Source organism: Panthera tigris, chromosome B1, assembly GCF_018350195.1.
Source record: "Panthera tigris isolate Pti1 chromosome B1, P.tigris_Pti1_mat1.1, whole genome shotgun sequence".
NCBI lineage: Eukaryota > Metazoa > Chordata > Mammalia > Carnivora > Felidae > Panthera > Panthera tigris.
Genome location: NC_056663.1, coordinates 114069794 through 114085719, shown reverse-complemented (window position 1 = coordinate 114085719; position 15926 = coordinate 114069794). Strand labels below are relative to the sequence as shown.

The 15926-nt window shown below is 40.6% G+C and overlaps 1 protein-coding gene and 1 long non-coding RNA gene across 2 annotated transcripts in view; both read left to right on the top strand.

Annotated features, from left to right (window-relative positions):
* Nucleotides 1–12465, top strand: part of LOC102971979 — a 50360-nt gene extending 37895 nt beyond the window's left edge. The window contains exons 8-9 of the mRNA XM_042984761.1: nt 11944–12052; nt 12291–12465. Of these exons, the coding sequence (XP_042840695.1) occupies nt 11944–12052; nt 12291–12319 (138 nt within the window). The 3' untranslated portion in view covers nt 12320–12465. The remainder of the gene's footprint in view (nt 1–11943; nt 12053–12290) is intronic.
* LOC122237980 lies at nt 1418–7387 on the top strand. Its single transcript, XR_006216831.1, has 4 exons — nt 1418–1521; nt 4223–4317; nt 5392–5433; nt 7356–7387. It is a non-coding gene; the product is annotated as an uncharacterized LOC122237980 (long non-coding RNA).
* Nucleotides 12466–15926: the final 3461 nt, after the last annotated feature.

Sequence of the window (15926 nt, the reverse complement as noted above, 5' to 3'; positions counted from 1 at the left end):
GCTGCTTATGATTTTTAACCTTTTTAAAAAATGTTTATTTATTTATTTTTGAGAGAGAGAGAGAGAGAGAGAGAGAGAGCACACACACATGTACATGCACAGGCATGAGCAGGGGAGGGGCAGAGAGAGAGGGAGACAGAGAATCCCAAGCCGTCTTGCACTGTCAACACAGAGCCTGACGTGGGGCTCTATCTCACAAACTGGGAGATCATGACCTGAGCCGAAATCAAGAGTGGGACGATCAACCAACTGAGCCACCCAGGTACCCTAACCCCTTTTTTTTTTTTTAAGAGAGAGAGCAAGCAGTGTACGCATGCAAGTGGGGAAGGGGCAGAGGGAGAAGGAGAGAGAGAATCTCAAACAGGCTCACACCCAGTGCAGAGTCCAAGCAGGGGCTCAATCGCGTGACTGTGAGATCATGACCTGAGTCCATATCAAGAGTTGGTCGCTTAACCGATTGAGCCACCCAGGCGCCACTTTTTTTTTTTTTTTTTAAATGTAGTCTCCATGCTCAACATGGGGCTTGAAAACTCATAACCCTGAGATCACGAGCCATGGACTCTATTAACTGAGTCAGCCAGGCACTCGTGATTTTTTAACCTTGAGTGTTCCTATGTCACCTCCTGTTCCCCAAAGATGGGACTCCCTGTATCTTATTCGGGCATGACACAAGAAGCATTTATAATACCTGTGACACCCACTCACAGTGCCTTCCTGTTGAAGTCATTTAGACCCCATTAGTTATGAATTTTCGTTATTTTCTTTAACACCATATATTGTATTTTCAGTTTTGTCATTAAAAAAAAAACAAAAACTGATTGCGGTGCCTGGTCTCAGTTGGGACAACATGCGACTGTTGATCTCGAGGTTGCGGGTTTGAGCCCCACATTGGGTGTAAGGATTACTAAAAAAATAAAATAAAATAAAATAAAATAAAATAAAATAAAATAAAATAACATAAACAAACTTATAAAAAACTGGTTTGTTTTGAGAAGCACTGAATATTGGTTTTAAGTAGGAAGAGAAAATTGCACCCTGATTAATGGTGTTGTAGATTCCTCAGTGACTCAGGAAAGCATTTTCTTAATGAATAGGCATCATTAAGTTCTACCATGTATCAAGCACTGCACTAAGCACTTTATATACATTATTTTATTGTATCCTCACAACAATGCTGCAAAGTCATCTTATTGTCTTCATTTTGTCAGTGAGTATAGATCAGGGAGCTGGATTCAAATCCAAGTCTATTTGACCTAAAGTTCAGGTCTTTCTACTTGAGTGTTCACCATAGGCACTACTTGGTCATATTACCTGTCCTTCCTTACAGGTGCTGGATAAAACCCATTAGGAGAACATGAGTCAAGTTTACTCATCCATACTGAATATGTCACATTCATAGGCACTACTTGGTCATATTACCTGTCCTTCCTTACAGGTGCTGGATAAAACCCATTAGGAGAACATGAGTCAAGTTTACTCATCCATACTGAATATGTCACATTCACACCTTCTTGACCCAAGGTAAAGCAAACAAATGAAAAGAGCATGAGACATCTTCCACAAATTTAACCCATGCTTCAGTACTTTAACCAAAAGAGAGAAGTGTACACGGGGGAAAAGGAAAGACATACACCAAGCCATCTGCCTTTATAATACATTAATAATAAATACAAACAAATATTTGTGTTATATCTACATGTCATTAGCTGTGAAAAAAGCACACAATTCCAGAAGTGGCACCTTTAGCTCTAGCATGCAGTGACAATGAAACAGTAGTTGCTATGCCAAACAAATAAAATAGATCTCTCTACCAATGCTTTCAGGGTAATGGTAATTAAATAGATTGTTGGTCAGTCCTGTCCTATATCCTGCACTAAGTTGATTAACCTGTTTAATGAGTATATGAGAATGACCAAAGCTGACCTCACATCAAAGAGCCCCATTGTTGCTGTTAGCTGACCTGAATTTTAATTGTGCACTAGGTTCTTTAATTGCACCACAGATGTGCTAGAGAATAGAGCAGGTACTTTAAGCGGCAGTGGGTTTCTTTTCCCAGATGTGTTTGATTGCTCCAAACATGCAATATCAGATGCTATTTTGCATATCCAGGCTCTGAACACTCCCCCTCTTTGCAAAGACTCACAGTTTAACAGTTGTTTTTTGATATAGTTGGCAGTAGTGATCAGTTTTATTTATATGGGAAAACTTACCTTTGTGTATTACTAAACATCACAAAGAAATTTAGGAAAAAAAAAGTCTATAAATAAATCAGCTGTGAATAAATTAGAATCCAGTCTTCAGGACTCCTTTAAGGCCTCAAGCCTCAGTCTTCAGCCTCCAAGAGGATTGTTAGAGGCAGATGTGGCTTCCTCAGTGTGCTGTCACCAAGGGCCAGCTGTTATTTCAAGCTGCAAGTACCAGACCATAGAAAAAGGAAGTTAGTTCTTACGTGATAACACTCATTTTTTAAAAACCCTTTAACATGTGCTGTAGTCCTCTTTCCAATTTCTCTTTAACTTGTTTTGGTAAGCAAGTTGAACAGGGTATTTTAGCTATCCACCTGCAAAAAGATGATGACACTTTGAACTCATGCTTCATTGTGGCACTTTCAAAAAATTCAAACAGAGGTCATAAACCTCTGCTGCTTAAGACTTAAAAAAAAATAAGGTGGCTTAAAATCTTTTTGTGACAAGACTTTTTTTGGGGGGGGTGGGGGTGGATAGGGAGAGGGCATAGATAAATAAGGATAAATAAAGCAACTTCTGCTTTATTCCTGGGGTAGAAAGTGGACCCACTGAGTGGGAAGGGGCTCACATGACGTCTGTCATCCACTCTGCGGCTCATCAGCTGTGACAGATCCCAGATGTAGATGTGAAATGGCACCCAGTCCAGGATGAGTGAGAGGCATGTAAACAGTGGAAATGGCAGTGGGGATGGAGGCAATGTATGGGACCAGCAGGAGACCCCAGGGTGTGTCTGTCTCTAATTGACCAAGTAGCTTGCACAGTCCTGCAGTCTTGGATTCTCAGGCTGCCTTCTTTTAGTGCTTTTCTTCTCCTGCTGCCTGCCTTGCTCATTCAGCTTCTTGTCTAGACACTAACTCGTACTGTGGCCTTGGGGCATTCATTTAACTTCTTTGGGCCTCGATTTCTGCAACTACATACTATATACTACATTATCTCCCAAGTTTGTTCCATGATGCTGTTTTGTGGTTGTCTTAGCAGAGTATTTGACTGAATGATTAGACTTATTTCCCCTTTCTTTTTTTGAGGTATCTTTAGATTTTATTTCATGTCCTTCCACAGCAAAAAAAAAAAAACAACCCACAAACAAACAAACTAAACAAACAAACAACAACAAAAAAACACCCACAGGGGCGCCTGGGTGGCTCAGTTGGTCAGGTCATGATTCCAGGGTTGTGGGATTGAGTCCCACAACAGGCTTTGTGCTGAGTGGGGAGCCTACTTGGGATTCTTTCTTTCTCTCTCTCTCTCTCTCTCTCCATATATGTATGTATGTATGTATATATATATATATATATATATATGTGTGTGTGTGTGTGTGTGTGTGTGTGTGTGTATGTGTGTATATCTATATCTATATCTATCTAATCTATCTATATCTATATATCTATATCTATATCTATATCTATATCTATATCTATATCTATATCATCTATATCTATATCTATATATATCTTTGCCCCTCTCTCTTGGGAGAGGCTTTCTCCCTCTCTCTCAAAATAAATAAATTATATATATATCTATATATCTATATCTCCACAGTCTATTGGTCATAGGTGGTTTTTTATAGCTAAGACAAAGTTGTTGGACTCCGGATAGTCAGAAGATGATGTTGGGGTTTCCCCCTAGAATTGTGATTAGTTCGCTAAAGAGAAGTATCTATATCCATACAGGCTGGTACATTATCACAGTCAGAGAGGGGCCATGTAAGGAAAGTCAGGAAAGGTGAGGGCCAGCAAGGGTGTTGGTGTCATTGGCAAGATCCCATTAGTGGTGATTTGCTCCCCAAACAGAAAGCATTAGATTACTTTATTGTTTGGGGAAGATTGCTAACACATCAGCAGGACCCCTCCTTCACACAGTAAGTCAGCAGGAGGCTAAGGAATTTTTGTTCTTCAGGTGTGTCTGGTTGCAATTAATCCCATGTCTAAGTGGGCACTATTATGTTTCTTCACTGTTTTGACTGGTATACTCCACAGTGAAACCTTCTGTAGATGTTGAGGACAGAAGCAGAGGCTCAGAAGCACAGTTCTGGAAAAGCAGGATCCAAAGCACTTTCCTTAGAGTTGCTCAGGTGAGGAACAGCCCTGGAGGTGGTGAGGGGAGCAGGGGAGGTGAAGGAGGGAGTACAGAGGTTGGAGGGGTGGAGGAGAAGGAGAGCCCACCGAGACTAGTATGATACAGGTCCCTCTTTGGAAGCAACTCTTCCGGAAATGCTCTGCCTGTAAATATTCTTTCTTCATCATCAGAAATCTTGTTTCCTTGCTTTGTGCTCTTTTTTTCAAGTACCATGTCTGAGCCCCTTCTGATTCACATTTTGGTTCCAATCAAATTAGAGGTGAGGAGGCAGCATCAGGGTTATGCTAAGGTGTCTGGATGTTGGTCCTGTGTTTCCTCACACCCCGTGCAGAGAAGACCCAATCATTCCCCCTAGGAGATCCACTAAAACCTGAGGAACTTATGGTAAAGGGCAGGGGAGGAGGTGAAGTCTGACCTTACCCAGAACGCAAATTCAGGAAAAGGATGCCTAGACCTGCTCTGTGAGGAGGAAAGAGTGTAACTTCTGTGGACAGGAGCATGTGGAGATGTACCATCAGACTCACAAAACATCAGTTCTAGAATCACACTCAGATTTTGCACATCTGCGAAATTATTATTATACTGTAATAATTGTTGGTTAAACAGACAAAGAAAGATTTTACCCAAGCTATCATGGTTCATTATTTTCTCCCATTTGGAAGAGATGGCTCAAGATGTGGCGGATTTGTGAGTCCTCTTAGGCAACAGGCTTTGGAATTAATTTCTTCCCCCAAAGGGTTCATTTTGGCTTTGGTTCCAGTCACACTTACTATCTGTGTGAACTCAGTCAAGTTTCTTGATTTCTTTGAGCCTCAAGTTCCTGACCTGTGACCTGCACATAATAACATTAGCTATAGGGAATGGCTGCTTTGAAGACCCCATAGGAAGTGTCTTTGTGAATGTACATTATAAATTACTATATACATTTTAATCTTTTGCTTCAGCCATAGCAAATATATAAAGACTATTATGCACTTTTTTTTTTTTTTTGGTATTAGCCTCGTTCTAAGTTCCATTTACTGTCCTTATTTTTGTTTTTTTTTTTTATTTCTTTCCACTTCCAATGTAGAGATCTGCTGAATATATAAACTGTTTTGGGGGAAAAGACAGGGTATGTATAAATAAATAAATTTAAATTATAATTTTGTTAGCGGATTGCTAAAAGAATCAGAAAGATATGCTAATATGTCAACCTTCCCCACCTTACCACCAACGTAACATTAGCCCTGCTAGCTTATGTGAACCTCCATCATTGACTTACAGTATGCCAGGTGCCATCTGTGGCACTTTACTTGTCATAACTTTCTAGGGGAGGTGATACCGATCAGTGTTTGGCTGATTGACCAAATCAGTTATGTTGCTCACCTTATATGGCCCAGGAGTGGACAGATTTTTTACTTTAGGCCATGTACCGTCCAGGGCTACCAGCTTGGTGCCACCATAGGCTGTCTTCTTGCGGAGACATCTCCCAGTTCATACACCTGGAAATGGTAGGAAAAATCCATTCATTCATTCCATAAGCAGGTAATGAGCCTCTACTATGCACCAGCTACTATGGCAGGCACCCCGGGGAATGTAGGAATGCATGATGGATGGTCCCTACCCTCTGGGAGTACTTAGGCCAGTGGAGAAGCAATTATATAGGTAACTAAGTAGCTTGATGAAGTAGGGAGGTATGGCAGAGTGCTTGAGTGCACAGTCCCTGGAGCTGGCCTGCTCTGTCATCTACCAGCTGAGTGGCCTTGGACACGAACCTCTCAGGGCCTCAGTGTCCTATCTATGTCTACAGAGTGTTAATAATAATGGTCGTGGTGAGGTTTACTTAAATCAACACATGTAAAACATGTAGAACAGTGCCTGGTACCACAGAAAGCCCTTGATAAAGGATGATGATGGTGATGATGATGGTGGGTGCGGTGGTGATAAGAGGTCCAATGTGGAAGGCATGTCAGTTATCCAGGAGGCTGGGAAGGGCATGCAGAACCAGTCTTGTTGGCAGAGGAGAAGGAGCTCCCTCCAGGTGGAGGGTTCGGCACTATGGGCACAGTTAAGGTAGAGAGAAGGATGTTCTATGTTCTCAGAAGTTTTTTAGTCAAGCAGGAACTGCTCTCAACTCCTGAATTCTGAGCTTGATGCTAGAGTGGAGACAAACATGGCATGTTTCCATCTCAAGACCATTTTGTTTGTTACCATGGCTGGTAACAAACAAATTGACTGGGCTGGATAAATATGGTTTGTAAGCAAATATATGCTTTTGTCAAATAGACATGGTCAGTGCCTACAGAGGCAGGAAGGTTGATAGCAAGAAGAACTTGTCTTGTTAATTCCAGGTTGGGGAACATCTTGTTAGGAAAATGAACAAATCTGAACGAAGGTTGATGGTGTGGTCTGAGTTTAGCAAATTATTTCTTAGTCCTTTGCTTTCTTTAAAAAAAATAAAAAGTCATGGGCAGGTTCATGACCCACAAGCAAATGATATCAATGTTGAGCACAAACCCCAACCCCCCCAAATCCCTGGCATTTTTTTTTATCCTTCTTATTCCTAGAAATGTTCCTTTAAAAAAATGAGGGACATGAATTGCTATGAGTCTCCAAAAGGACAGAAATTACTAAAAATAAAACAAATGACAGGTAGTGAGAAAAAGCCCCACCTAACTATAGCTGGTACATAAATAAGCCCACTTATATATAATTCAGTGTATTCTGTTAGAAAACATTGAATTCCCAAACAGAATAATCAGTTTAAAATTAATGTGGTTTATTAACAATTAAAAGTGATAACACAAGCTGAAGAAATTGGAGGTGAAATGTTGAGTTTCCTTTGATAGGTAGAGTAATTACAAAGTGTGCTTTTGAAGTTCAAGAAGACAGCCTTAGGACACAACATTTTTAAAGTAAAAATTGGCTTGCCCTCTGTTCAAGTGATTTATTTTGCACTAAGCAATGGGTGTGAGACATGATGTGATTTAAAATTTCATCCCTTGATGGAACTGCTTGAGGGTGACATGATTTTTTTCTTTTTTCTTTTCTCAGCCTGCTCAGCCTATGAAGTTTCCTATCTAAAAGTTAATCTTCTGAAATTCCTTAGGAATTTAAGGAAACCTAATCTTTTGGTGTGTCAACAAAAGGGCCTGAGTATATTGCTTTCCCTCTGACATTCAGGAGCCTCAGAGTGCCCGAGTGGCCCCTAGCAGGAGCTGGTGCTTACCATGGCCAAGCAAATCCAGCCATTCTTGTTTGGTTGCCTATTAAGTAATTACCTTCGGGAAACTTCACCTCTGCCATTAAAAATTCTCTTTCTCTCTTAAGAGAGCTTGAAAGATGTGGGGGTGAATTGAGGAGGGGAGGCGTAATATCCTTGAAGAGGAAAGTTAAAAGGAACTGGGATTTGGTTAAAATAGAAGTTTAGATTATCAAGGGAGCAGGTTATTGCGGGAGAGAAGAAGAGTCATAGTTTAAAAAACACGTTGATATTTTACATGTTTCAGTGAGTGCTTCATCTCTATTTTCGCCAAGGAAAATAAATGCATTTAACGGATTTTTAAAAGTTTTCAATAGTCTATTTATTAGAAAGAAAAAAGAACTTGTAAAAAAGTCTCTTATGGTATGCTAGTAAATGCTCAAAAACTGGCTGTCTCAGCGAGGGGAGGGCCTGCCCTGATCTGTAGCGTTTGTCAATTTCCTTGGTGTAAATGCTCCCATGATGGTGGATCCTATAAATGTAAAAATGTGAAGCTGGGGAGAGACGTAGAGAAACACACCATTATTCTTTCCATCGTACAGATCCAATAAATGGAGATAACCCGAGGAATGTAGACAACACTAAAAAGTTGTAAAACAAACAAACAAGGAAGTGATGAGTTCTGAGTACTTTTTATCTTTGTTTTTAATCCAACTTAATTATAAGTTTATATAAATTAATTTTTAATTCTGACTGTGTTTAACAACCAGCTCACAACTTTTCCTGAACATTTAAGGTGGCTCTCAAGAACCAGTATAAGCTCGTTCTAGCATGTCACTAAATACATGTATGGTATCTGTGGAAAGGGATTTGGAAGGTCACATCCCAAATTACTGACCATGGTAATTACCTCTTGGTGAGGGGTTGTCATGGTATGTGGAAGGGGACCTATGTGCATGCGTTACTCCGTATACTTTTGTGTGTATTGCTAGTATAATAAAAGTGAATGCAAGATGGTTTTTATAAAATATGTATTGTTTTTATACCAATACCTCCTTTCAACGGAATCCAAACGCTTGAGGTAGCATGGCTCAAACAGAGGGAGTGTTGGACTAGGCACTAAACAATTGGTTTTTAATTATGGTTTGGCCTCTGACAGTCTGGGTAACTGAGAGCAAGTTATTTGATCTCTCTGAGCCTTGGGATCTTTGTCAAATGAAGATATTTGAAGTTGATCTGTAAGAGTCTATTCAGTTCTGTCTAACCTTTACATGTCTGATTATTTTCTTATCTCATTCAATAAATATAAAGACTACACACCCAGGGACAAAGAGTTCTGTGAAGTCCCAACTCACCACTGATTTTATTTATTTATTATATTATTTATTTATTACTTATTTTATTTCCTGACTTTTCAGAAGATTATGAACTTGAAACTCATGGTCCCTGTTAATAATCACAGTGATTGGCCGGGTTGAACGGGGGTTTTGGAAACTAGCTAAGGGCAGGCGCAGATGTTCTCAGATTAGCAATATTCCTAGCAGAGGGCTTGTTGGTTGACTGGCTCACTGATGGTGTGTGTGACGAGGGGGCCTGGAACTTGTGCCCTGGAGGAGTTCTCTCCCTGTGCTGCCTGGTTCACATTCTTCTGGAATGAATTTGCTTGAGTAGCTGTCCTGAACGTTGGTCTTCATTGAGCTGACTCTAGTCTCCGACCAGACAAATTAAGAGTTTGTTCTCAATCAAAATAATAAAATGGATTTTGACGGTTTTTATTTTTAAACTGTAAGATATTAGATATTCATTGTAGAAAATTTAGTAAATACAGATGAGCAATAAAGAAAAAAGGAAGATCGTTGATTTTAAAGTGTAGAATTTCCATTTTTGTTTGCCCCATATCTTACTGGGCAAGCTCATCTGGAGCAGCTGCTTTGTGTATACGTATCTGAACATATGCGTGTTTGAAATAACATCATCCTTCTTGAGAGTGAGGCACAGCATGTACGCAGCGCGTGGGCTCTGGAGCCCACGTGCTCAGGCTGGAATCCTGCCTACACCTGCTTACTGTGCGACCTTGTGCACTTGACCTTGCCGCTCTGTGCCTTAGTTAGCTCATCTGTAAAAAGGGGACATAGAATGTGCCTCGTAGGTTTGCTGTGAGGACTGAGTGAGTTGAGAACATAAAGCCCTTATAGAACAGTGCTTGGTACACTATTCAGTGAATGACAGCTATTTTTATTTTATTCTACCATATATTGCCTTACCATCGTTTACTAACCTTGCTGTTGGGCATGCAAGTGGCTTCTGATTTTTCACAACTGAGATGAGATCTTGTATAAGTTACAACTTTACGTATATCCTCAGGATACAATCTTAGACCTGGAATCACCGAGTATGCACATTTTAGTGTTTTAACCACATATTGTAAAAATTAAAGTCCTCTCTAGACGCAGCTTAAAGAACACCCATGTGAGTGCACAAACAGGTGTGTCCATCTCTCCCTCGTGTCAGTGCCACTGAGCAGATTGGGCTTTCAAAATGAGAAGTACATTGGGGTGCCTGGGTGGCTTGGTCAGTTAAAGACTGACTGAGACTTCGGCTCAGGTCATGATCTCACGGTCCGTGGGTTCGAGCCCCGAGTCGGGCTCTGTGCTGACAGCTCAGAGCCTGGAGCCTGTTTCGGATTCTGTGTCTCCCTCTCTCTCTGCTCCTCCCCTGTTCATGCTCTGTCTCTCTCTGTATCAAAAATAAATAAACGTTAAAAAAATTAAAAAAAAAATAAAATAAAAAAACAAAATGAGAAGTACATCTATTTCCATAATATATATAAATCTATGCTTTTCATCTTAAATGCAAAATAAATGCCCTGAGATACCATTAAACTGTGAATAAATCATTAAATTGAAAGCAAGTGTTTTTTCCACAATTATTTCACCTGGTTGTGCCTAGGCATGGAAATACTTCAGTGTTGAGCAATTTCCCCCTTCCCCCCACACCTCCACCCCCCAAGCCCCAAACTGCCCCCCACCTGGCCCCACTACTGGGCAGCAACAGTGGAAGAGACACAAACTGCCTCAGGGAGAACCTGTACACCAGGGTCTGAAGGCAAAGGGTATTCCTGTCTCTCCTTCCCAGTCTTGTCAGGCAGACTGCACTTCCTGCTGCTTTGAGGCAGATCCTTTCCATGGCCTGAGGGGAAGATGCTTTGTCCATCCCTTTGGGCTTGTTACTGTGCTTGAAAAATGTGTTAGCCTGGCTGAGAGGGATGCTGATGAGGGAAAGCTACAGTGGACAGTATATCAGTCAAGGTTCTACTGAAGACCAGAACCTGCAAGACACTGGAGACTCTCAGGCAGGAACCGGAACTGCTATCCACAAGTGGGATTTCTTCTTCCCAGGAAAAAAACCTCAGTTTTGCTTTTAAGGTCTTTCTTCTGATTGGAAGAGGCCACTCAGATGATTGAGGACAATCTTGTTTACTTGAAGTTAACTGATTGTCGATGTTAACCACATCTGCAAATTATCGTCACAGCAATACCTAGGCTGGCGCTTAATAACTGAGTACTTTAGCCTTGCCAAGCTGACACATAGGCAGTCACAAGAAGAAGCCAGGGTTCATGAACAGAAGTCCAATTCCCTCTCTCACCAGGTCCCTGGGTCCCTTGGAGCTCCATACCAGGGAATGCACAAGACTGCTGAGCTGATGTAGAAGCTGTTCATAGTCAACTCCTGTCCTGAGAGAGGAGAGTGCCAACCTCTCCTTATAGGAAGGCAGAAGGAACTCATTAGCCCTATGTTCACGCAGGATGATTTGAAAATTATAAGTCATCAGGTTCACGTAATTAATGATTTTAGAGGAAAGTCCTGAATATCCATTCAAGGGACTATTGAGAGCAATGGAGGGCCAATCACGACATAATTCTGTCTTTCCAAATATAATTCCAAAGTGAGTTCAGAGGAGCACTACTTCCATGGGATAGTAGGTAGTAGGTGCAAGGTGAAGATTCCACGGTCAAAAAATTTTAAGAAATTTTGGGTTAAAGTTAAACATGTTTCTAAACAGAAAAACCGAAGAACCTCTTTAATAGGTTAACGTGAAGGTACGCAGTATGTCCAGCTTACTTGACTGTGCGATCCATTTTTTGCTGAGCACATTTTGAGTCTAGTGTCCCACAAAATACTTTGGGAAAAGATGTTATAATCTATACTGTTGGCCACTGAGAATACAGTTGGAATAGAATTCCTTCCAGATTATTTTATGCACTACCATCTAGCACCACTAATTTCTGTACAAAAGTAAGTTTGTAGAAGAAGTTATTGAACACCCACTCTCATGTACTGGATCTCCATATGTGCCAGGTATTATGATCAGTGCTGGGAACACAGGATTGGTCAAGACTGACACAGACCCTCATCTCATGGAGCTTATGTCTTCTCTAGGCATGTGTCCCCTCCTCAGGAAATGACCCCTCAGGAAATGAGCCCTCAGATGTTCTAGATGGATCCCCAACAGACCCACCATCAACTCTGGTGCACAAGTCTCTTACAGGTTAGAGGATTATAGAAATTAGACCATGTATCCAAGCAAACAGTCTGTGCCTTGGCCAGAGGAAGGGAAGTGCTAGGAAAATTCACATTTGTTTTGCCAGAGAACTAGATCAAAACCAAAATAAAGAGAATCCTTTCATGTGGGGTGGGCAGTCTGGCAAAAAGCAATGCCTCTGGGGTTGATGGAAATAAAAGGTGACCAATTTCCCCTTCCTGCTGCCAACATTTTCTCCTGACAGCCAGAGACATCCTTGACTGGAAACCTTGAATATGAGAAGATTCAAACAACAACAACAACAACAACAACAACAACAACAACAACTCAGTTTTTTCACAGCCATATAAAGTTAAAAAGCTGGCCAGGAAAGCCCATACCTAGTGTTCTTACCTCTGGGTTCCTTATTAGTCTTACTTTGCTGAAGCCACATTTTAGTCAGGGTGAGATACTCTTGTGACTCTTAAAAATAAAACAAAACCAGATTGGCTGCCTTATGCTGGACTGCTGATTCCTTGGTTTGCCACGCCCCATATCTTACTGGTCAAGCTCATCTGGAGCACCTGTATAACATACCTAGCCAGTGCTTAGTTGTGAACACAGCTCGAAGGCTTTCTAGAGTCAGTGTCCTATCCTGGGGAGTGCTCACTGGCAAAGAGAAAGTGACTCTCCGAGATGATTGGTGGGAGACAGGAATAACAGAGGGCTGCCTTTCCTTGCATCTTACACTTGCTAGCAATGAACACACTTTTATTAAACATTTATTTTATGCAAAGCATACAAGAAAGAGACATTAAAGTAGGTCAGATATCTTGACAGTAGACATTTAAATATAACTCAGAATGGGAAATTATCAGTGGATGTTTTCTCAAGTTGGAATTGGACATGGACCTTTTATGTTTATTGTTCCTTTTATGTTTATTCTAGTGTCTAGTCTCTGCCTTTTTGCAGCCCCTTTCCCATAACGCTTCCATTTGACTCAACATACTCAATTTTTCAATCAGCTCTGATTAGGTGAGTGAGCAGGTTCAGTACCTTTGCCTTATCAGGTGGTGGGGCATGACTTAATCTTGTTGCTACAGACTGTTTTGGGGATGAGTACTGACCTACCCATTCAGTTTTAGTTTCCCCTTAATATTGGCCTCCCACCGATTTCCAGTCCATCCCATCTTGATGTTTAAATTTTTTAAAAACATTCCTTCTTCTAAATCCCTTTGGAATCCACAAAAGCTCTTAACTTTGTAGGAGCTGGTCCTCTATCAAGTCAATTTACTTAACCGAACTTGCACTCAGCCTGAGCAAGACTGATCCAAGTGATAGAGAAAATTTTCCCTAAAGGTCCTATATAACCACGTGAAACTTTGTAAATAAATGGTAGTGGTCAGTAATGCATGCTCAGGGCCAGTCGATGTGGGTTCAGATCCTGGATCTGTCATTTACTTGGTGTGTAGTCTTCAGTAAATCACTTAATCTCACTGGGTCTCCATTTTCTCATGTATAAAATAGATACATAAATAAGCTTGTAATATTGTTGTGAGGACTAAAGGAAACTAAAGCACTCAGGATGGTACAAACTACATAGTAAATAGACAACAAAGTTAACCAGTATTGTTGCTATTCTTATTCTTCTGGTTGACCTAAGGGATGGGGACAGAATTCATCAATTTGGGTTCTGCTTTGAGACTGGTAGGGGTGTGGGAGGTGTTTATCCGGATTGCCAAACTCACACTGATATTTCATACTTGCGGAGAGTTCAGGGTTGACCCAGGACATGTTTACCTCTCCAATCTGCTATAGTAACTTTGGAGTTAGGAGTTTAAACATGATCTACTCTAATTTTGAGTGCAAAGTAAAGATTGTCACCATTGCACATCAAGCTCCACACTGATCCATTACACAGGAGCTTAGGCAAGGTAAACAGGTGACCTCTCACCTGTTTTACTGCTGGAGCACCGCCTGGTTGAGTACCCCTCCCCACCTTTGAACACCAAGCTTTGAACTGTTGCCTAAGACTCTCACACCTTTTCTTTAAAATACTTCTTAATTTGACTATTACCCTTGGGGAAATCTGCTTGCCAAAAATTCCAACAGTAACTATGGGCTTGAGATCCTGGGGGTAAATTAGTATTGGATTTCTGGGCAATTTGCCCTAAAAGCTAACGTGTAAAAATGCACCTGGATAAGGACACTTTCCTTCTGAATCACAGATTTGTGGCCTAATTTTTACTTACAAGAAGAAAAATACTACTTTTTAAGAAAACTAAGTTCATTAAATAGGGTTTACCTAGATAACAACTACCGTGATATACCCAACTTGAAGGCTGGGACTCCGTCGCGTTCGCCTTTGCATCCCTCACAACTCTTAGCCAAATAAATGCCTCGTATGTTGTAGACACTCCCCATAATATGGTGTGCTGAAAAGAGGCTGTGTACTGGAGGCATGAAGTCTTGGGTTCAAATTTATGTTCTGCCACTTACCTACCAGTGTTGGGGTCCTGACTAAGTGTTTAACTTCTTTGAGAACCACTTCTGAAGACAATAATGTAGGTAGAGTGCCTGACATATTGTCTTCCACTGCTGAATGTTATGTGATTGAATCTAGGATTCCCTCCCAATTCCGGGGACCCTCCTGGACTTTTGACAAGCTTATTTTGTAGTGCTTAGTTTTATAAACTTTTCTCAAAACCATTGCTATTAGAAAATCATTCATTAAGCATAACCTATTGTTTTAATCATAGAGATAAATCACATTTGCTCTTTTGCTACTCGGTTAAGAAAAAAAACTATTATGCCTTTGGTGAAAATTAGCCACTTTTTAAAGTAGAATATAAATTATTCTTAACTTACTTTTGTGAAATCATTAAATCCTTGGGACAGACATTAATTCTTTTTTGAATACTTCATACCCTTGGAAAATTCTCAACCCAAGCTTCCAGGCAGAAAAAAACAGATTACTCATCAAGGAAGCTACTAAGGTTGGAATCGACTTTTCATAGGTAAATAGTATAAACTAAGAGCTGATGGATTCTAAGGAAAAAGGACCACGACCCCAGAATTCTACATGCAGACAAATTATCATTCAATTGTGAAGACGTGAGAAGACAGAAAACATACTACTACACACATTTTATAACAAAAGTTTCTCATGGAAACACTCCACCCAAATGAAAAATAAATCAGAATAAAGAAGTCGAGAAGGAAAGCCAACGCATACATGATAGAATGGTGAGCATGAAACTTATAGTAGCTAACTGATATTGTCATTGTAAAGTTTAATGCAAATTTTAAGGATTTTTATACCAGAGGAGACAGATTAGAACAAGAAAACAATCTGTGACTAAAATTTCAGTTTACTTCAGTGAAGGCTAGGAGTAGGGAGAGGAGTTAAAATTCTGCTGAAGTTCTGATCTTGATGGTTGTGTGGAGATAGGTTACAGATTTTGATTAATTCTTGGCTTTGATAGAGAAATAGAAGTTCACTTATATTTGTTAGAGTGATAAGCACACGCTAATAAAGAAGAAAGGAAGCAAAAAGGGGGTATAATAAGTTGAAGTAAAATTGAGAAGGCAGCAATAACACTACGTCAGTAGTAAGAATATATAAGCGGGCAGGATGAATGTGAATGAGTTCCTTCTCTTCCCCACACCGTTCAACAACACACGTACACACTAACAAGGAAAGGCTTTCCAATTGGGTGAAAGAGCAAGATCGCTATTTTCTGTTTATAAGACACATACTTAAAAACAAATGACAAAGGGGGCGACTGGGTGACTCAGTCGGTTGGGCGTCCCACTTCAGCTCAGGTTACGATCTGGCGGTTGATGAGTTCAAGCCCTGCATCGGGCTCTGTGCTGATAGTGCAGAGCCTGCTTGGAATTA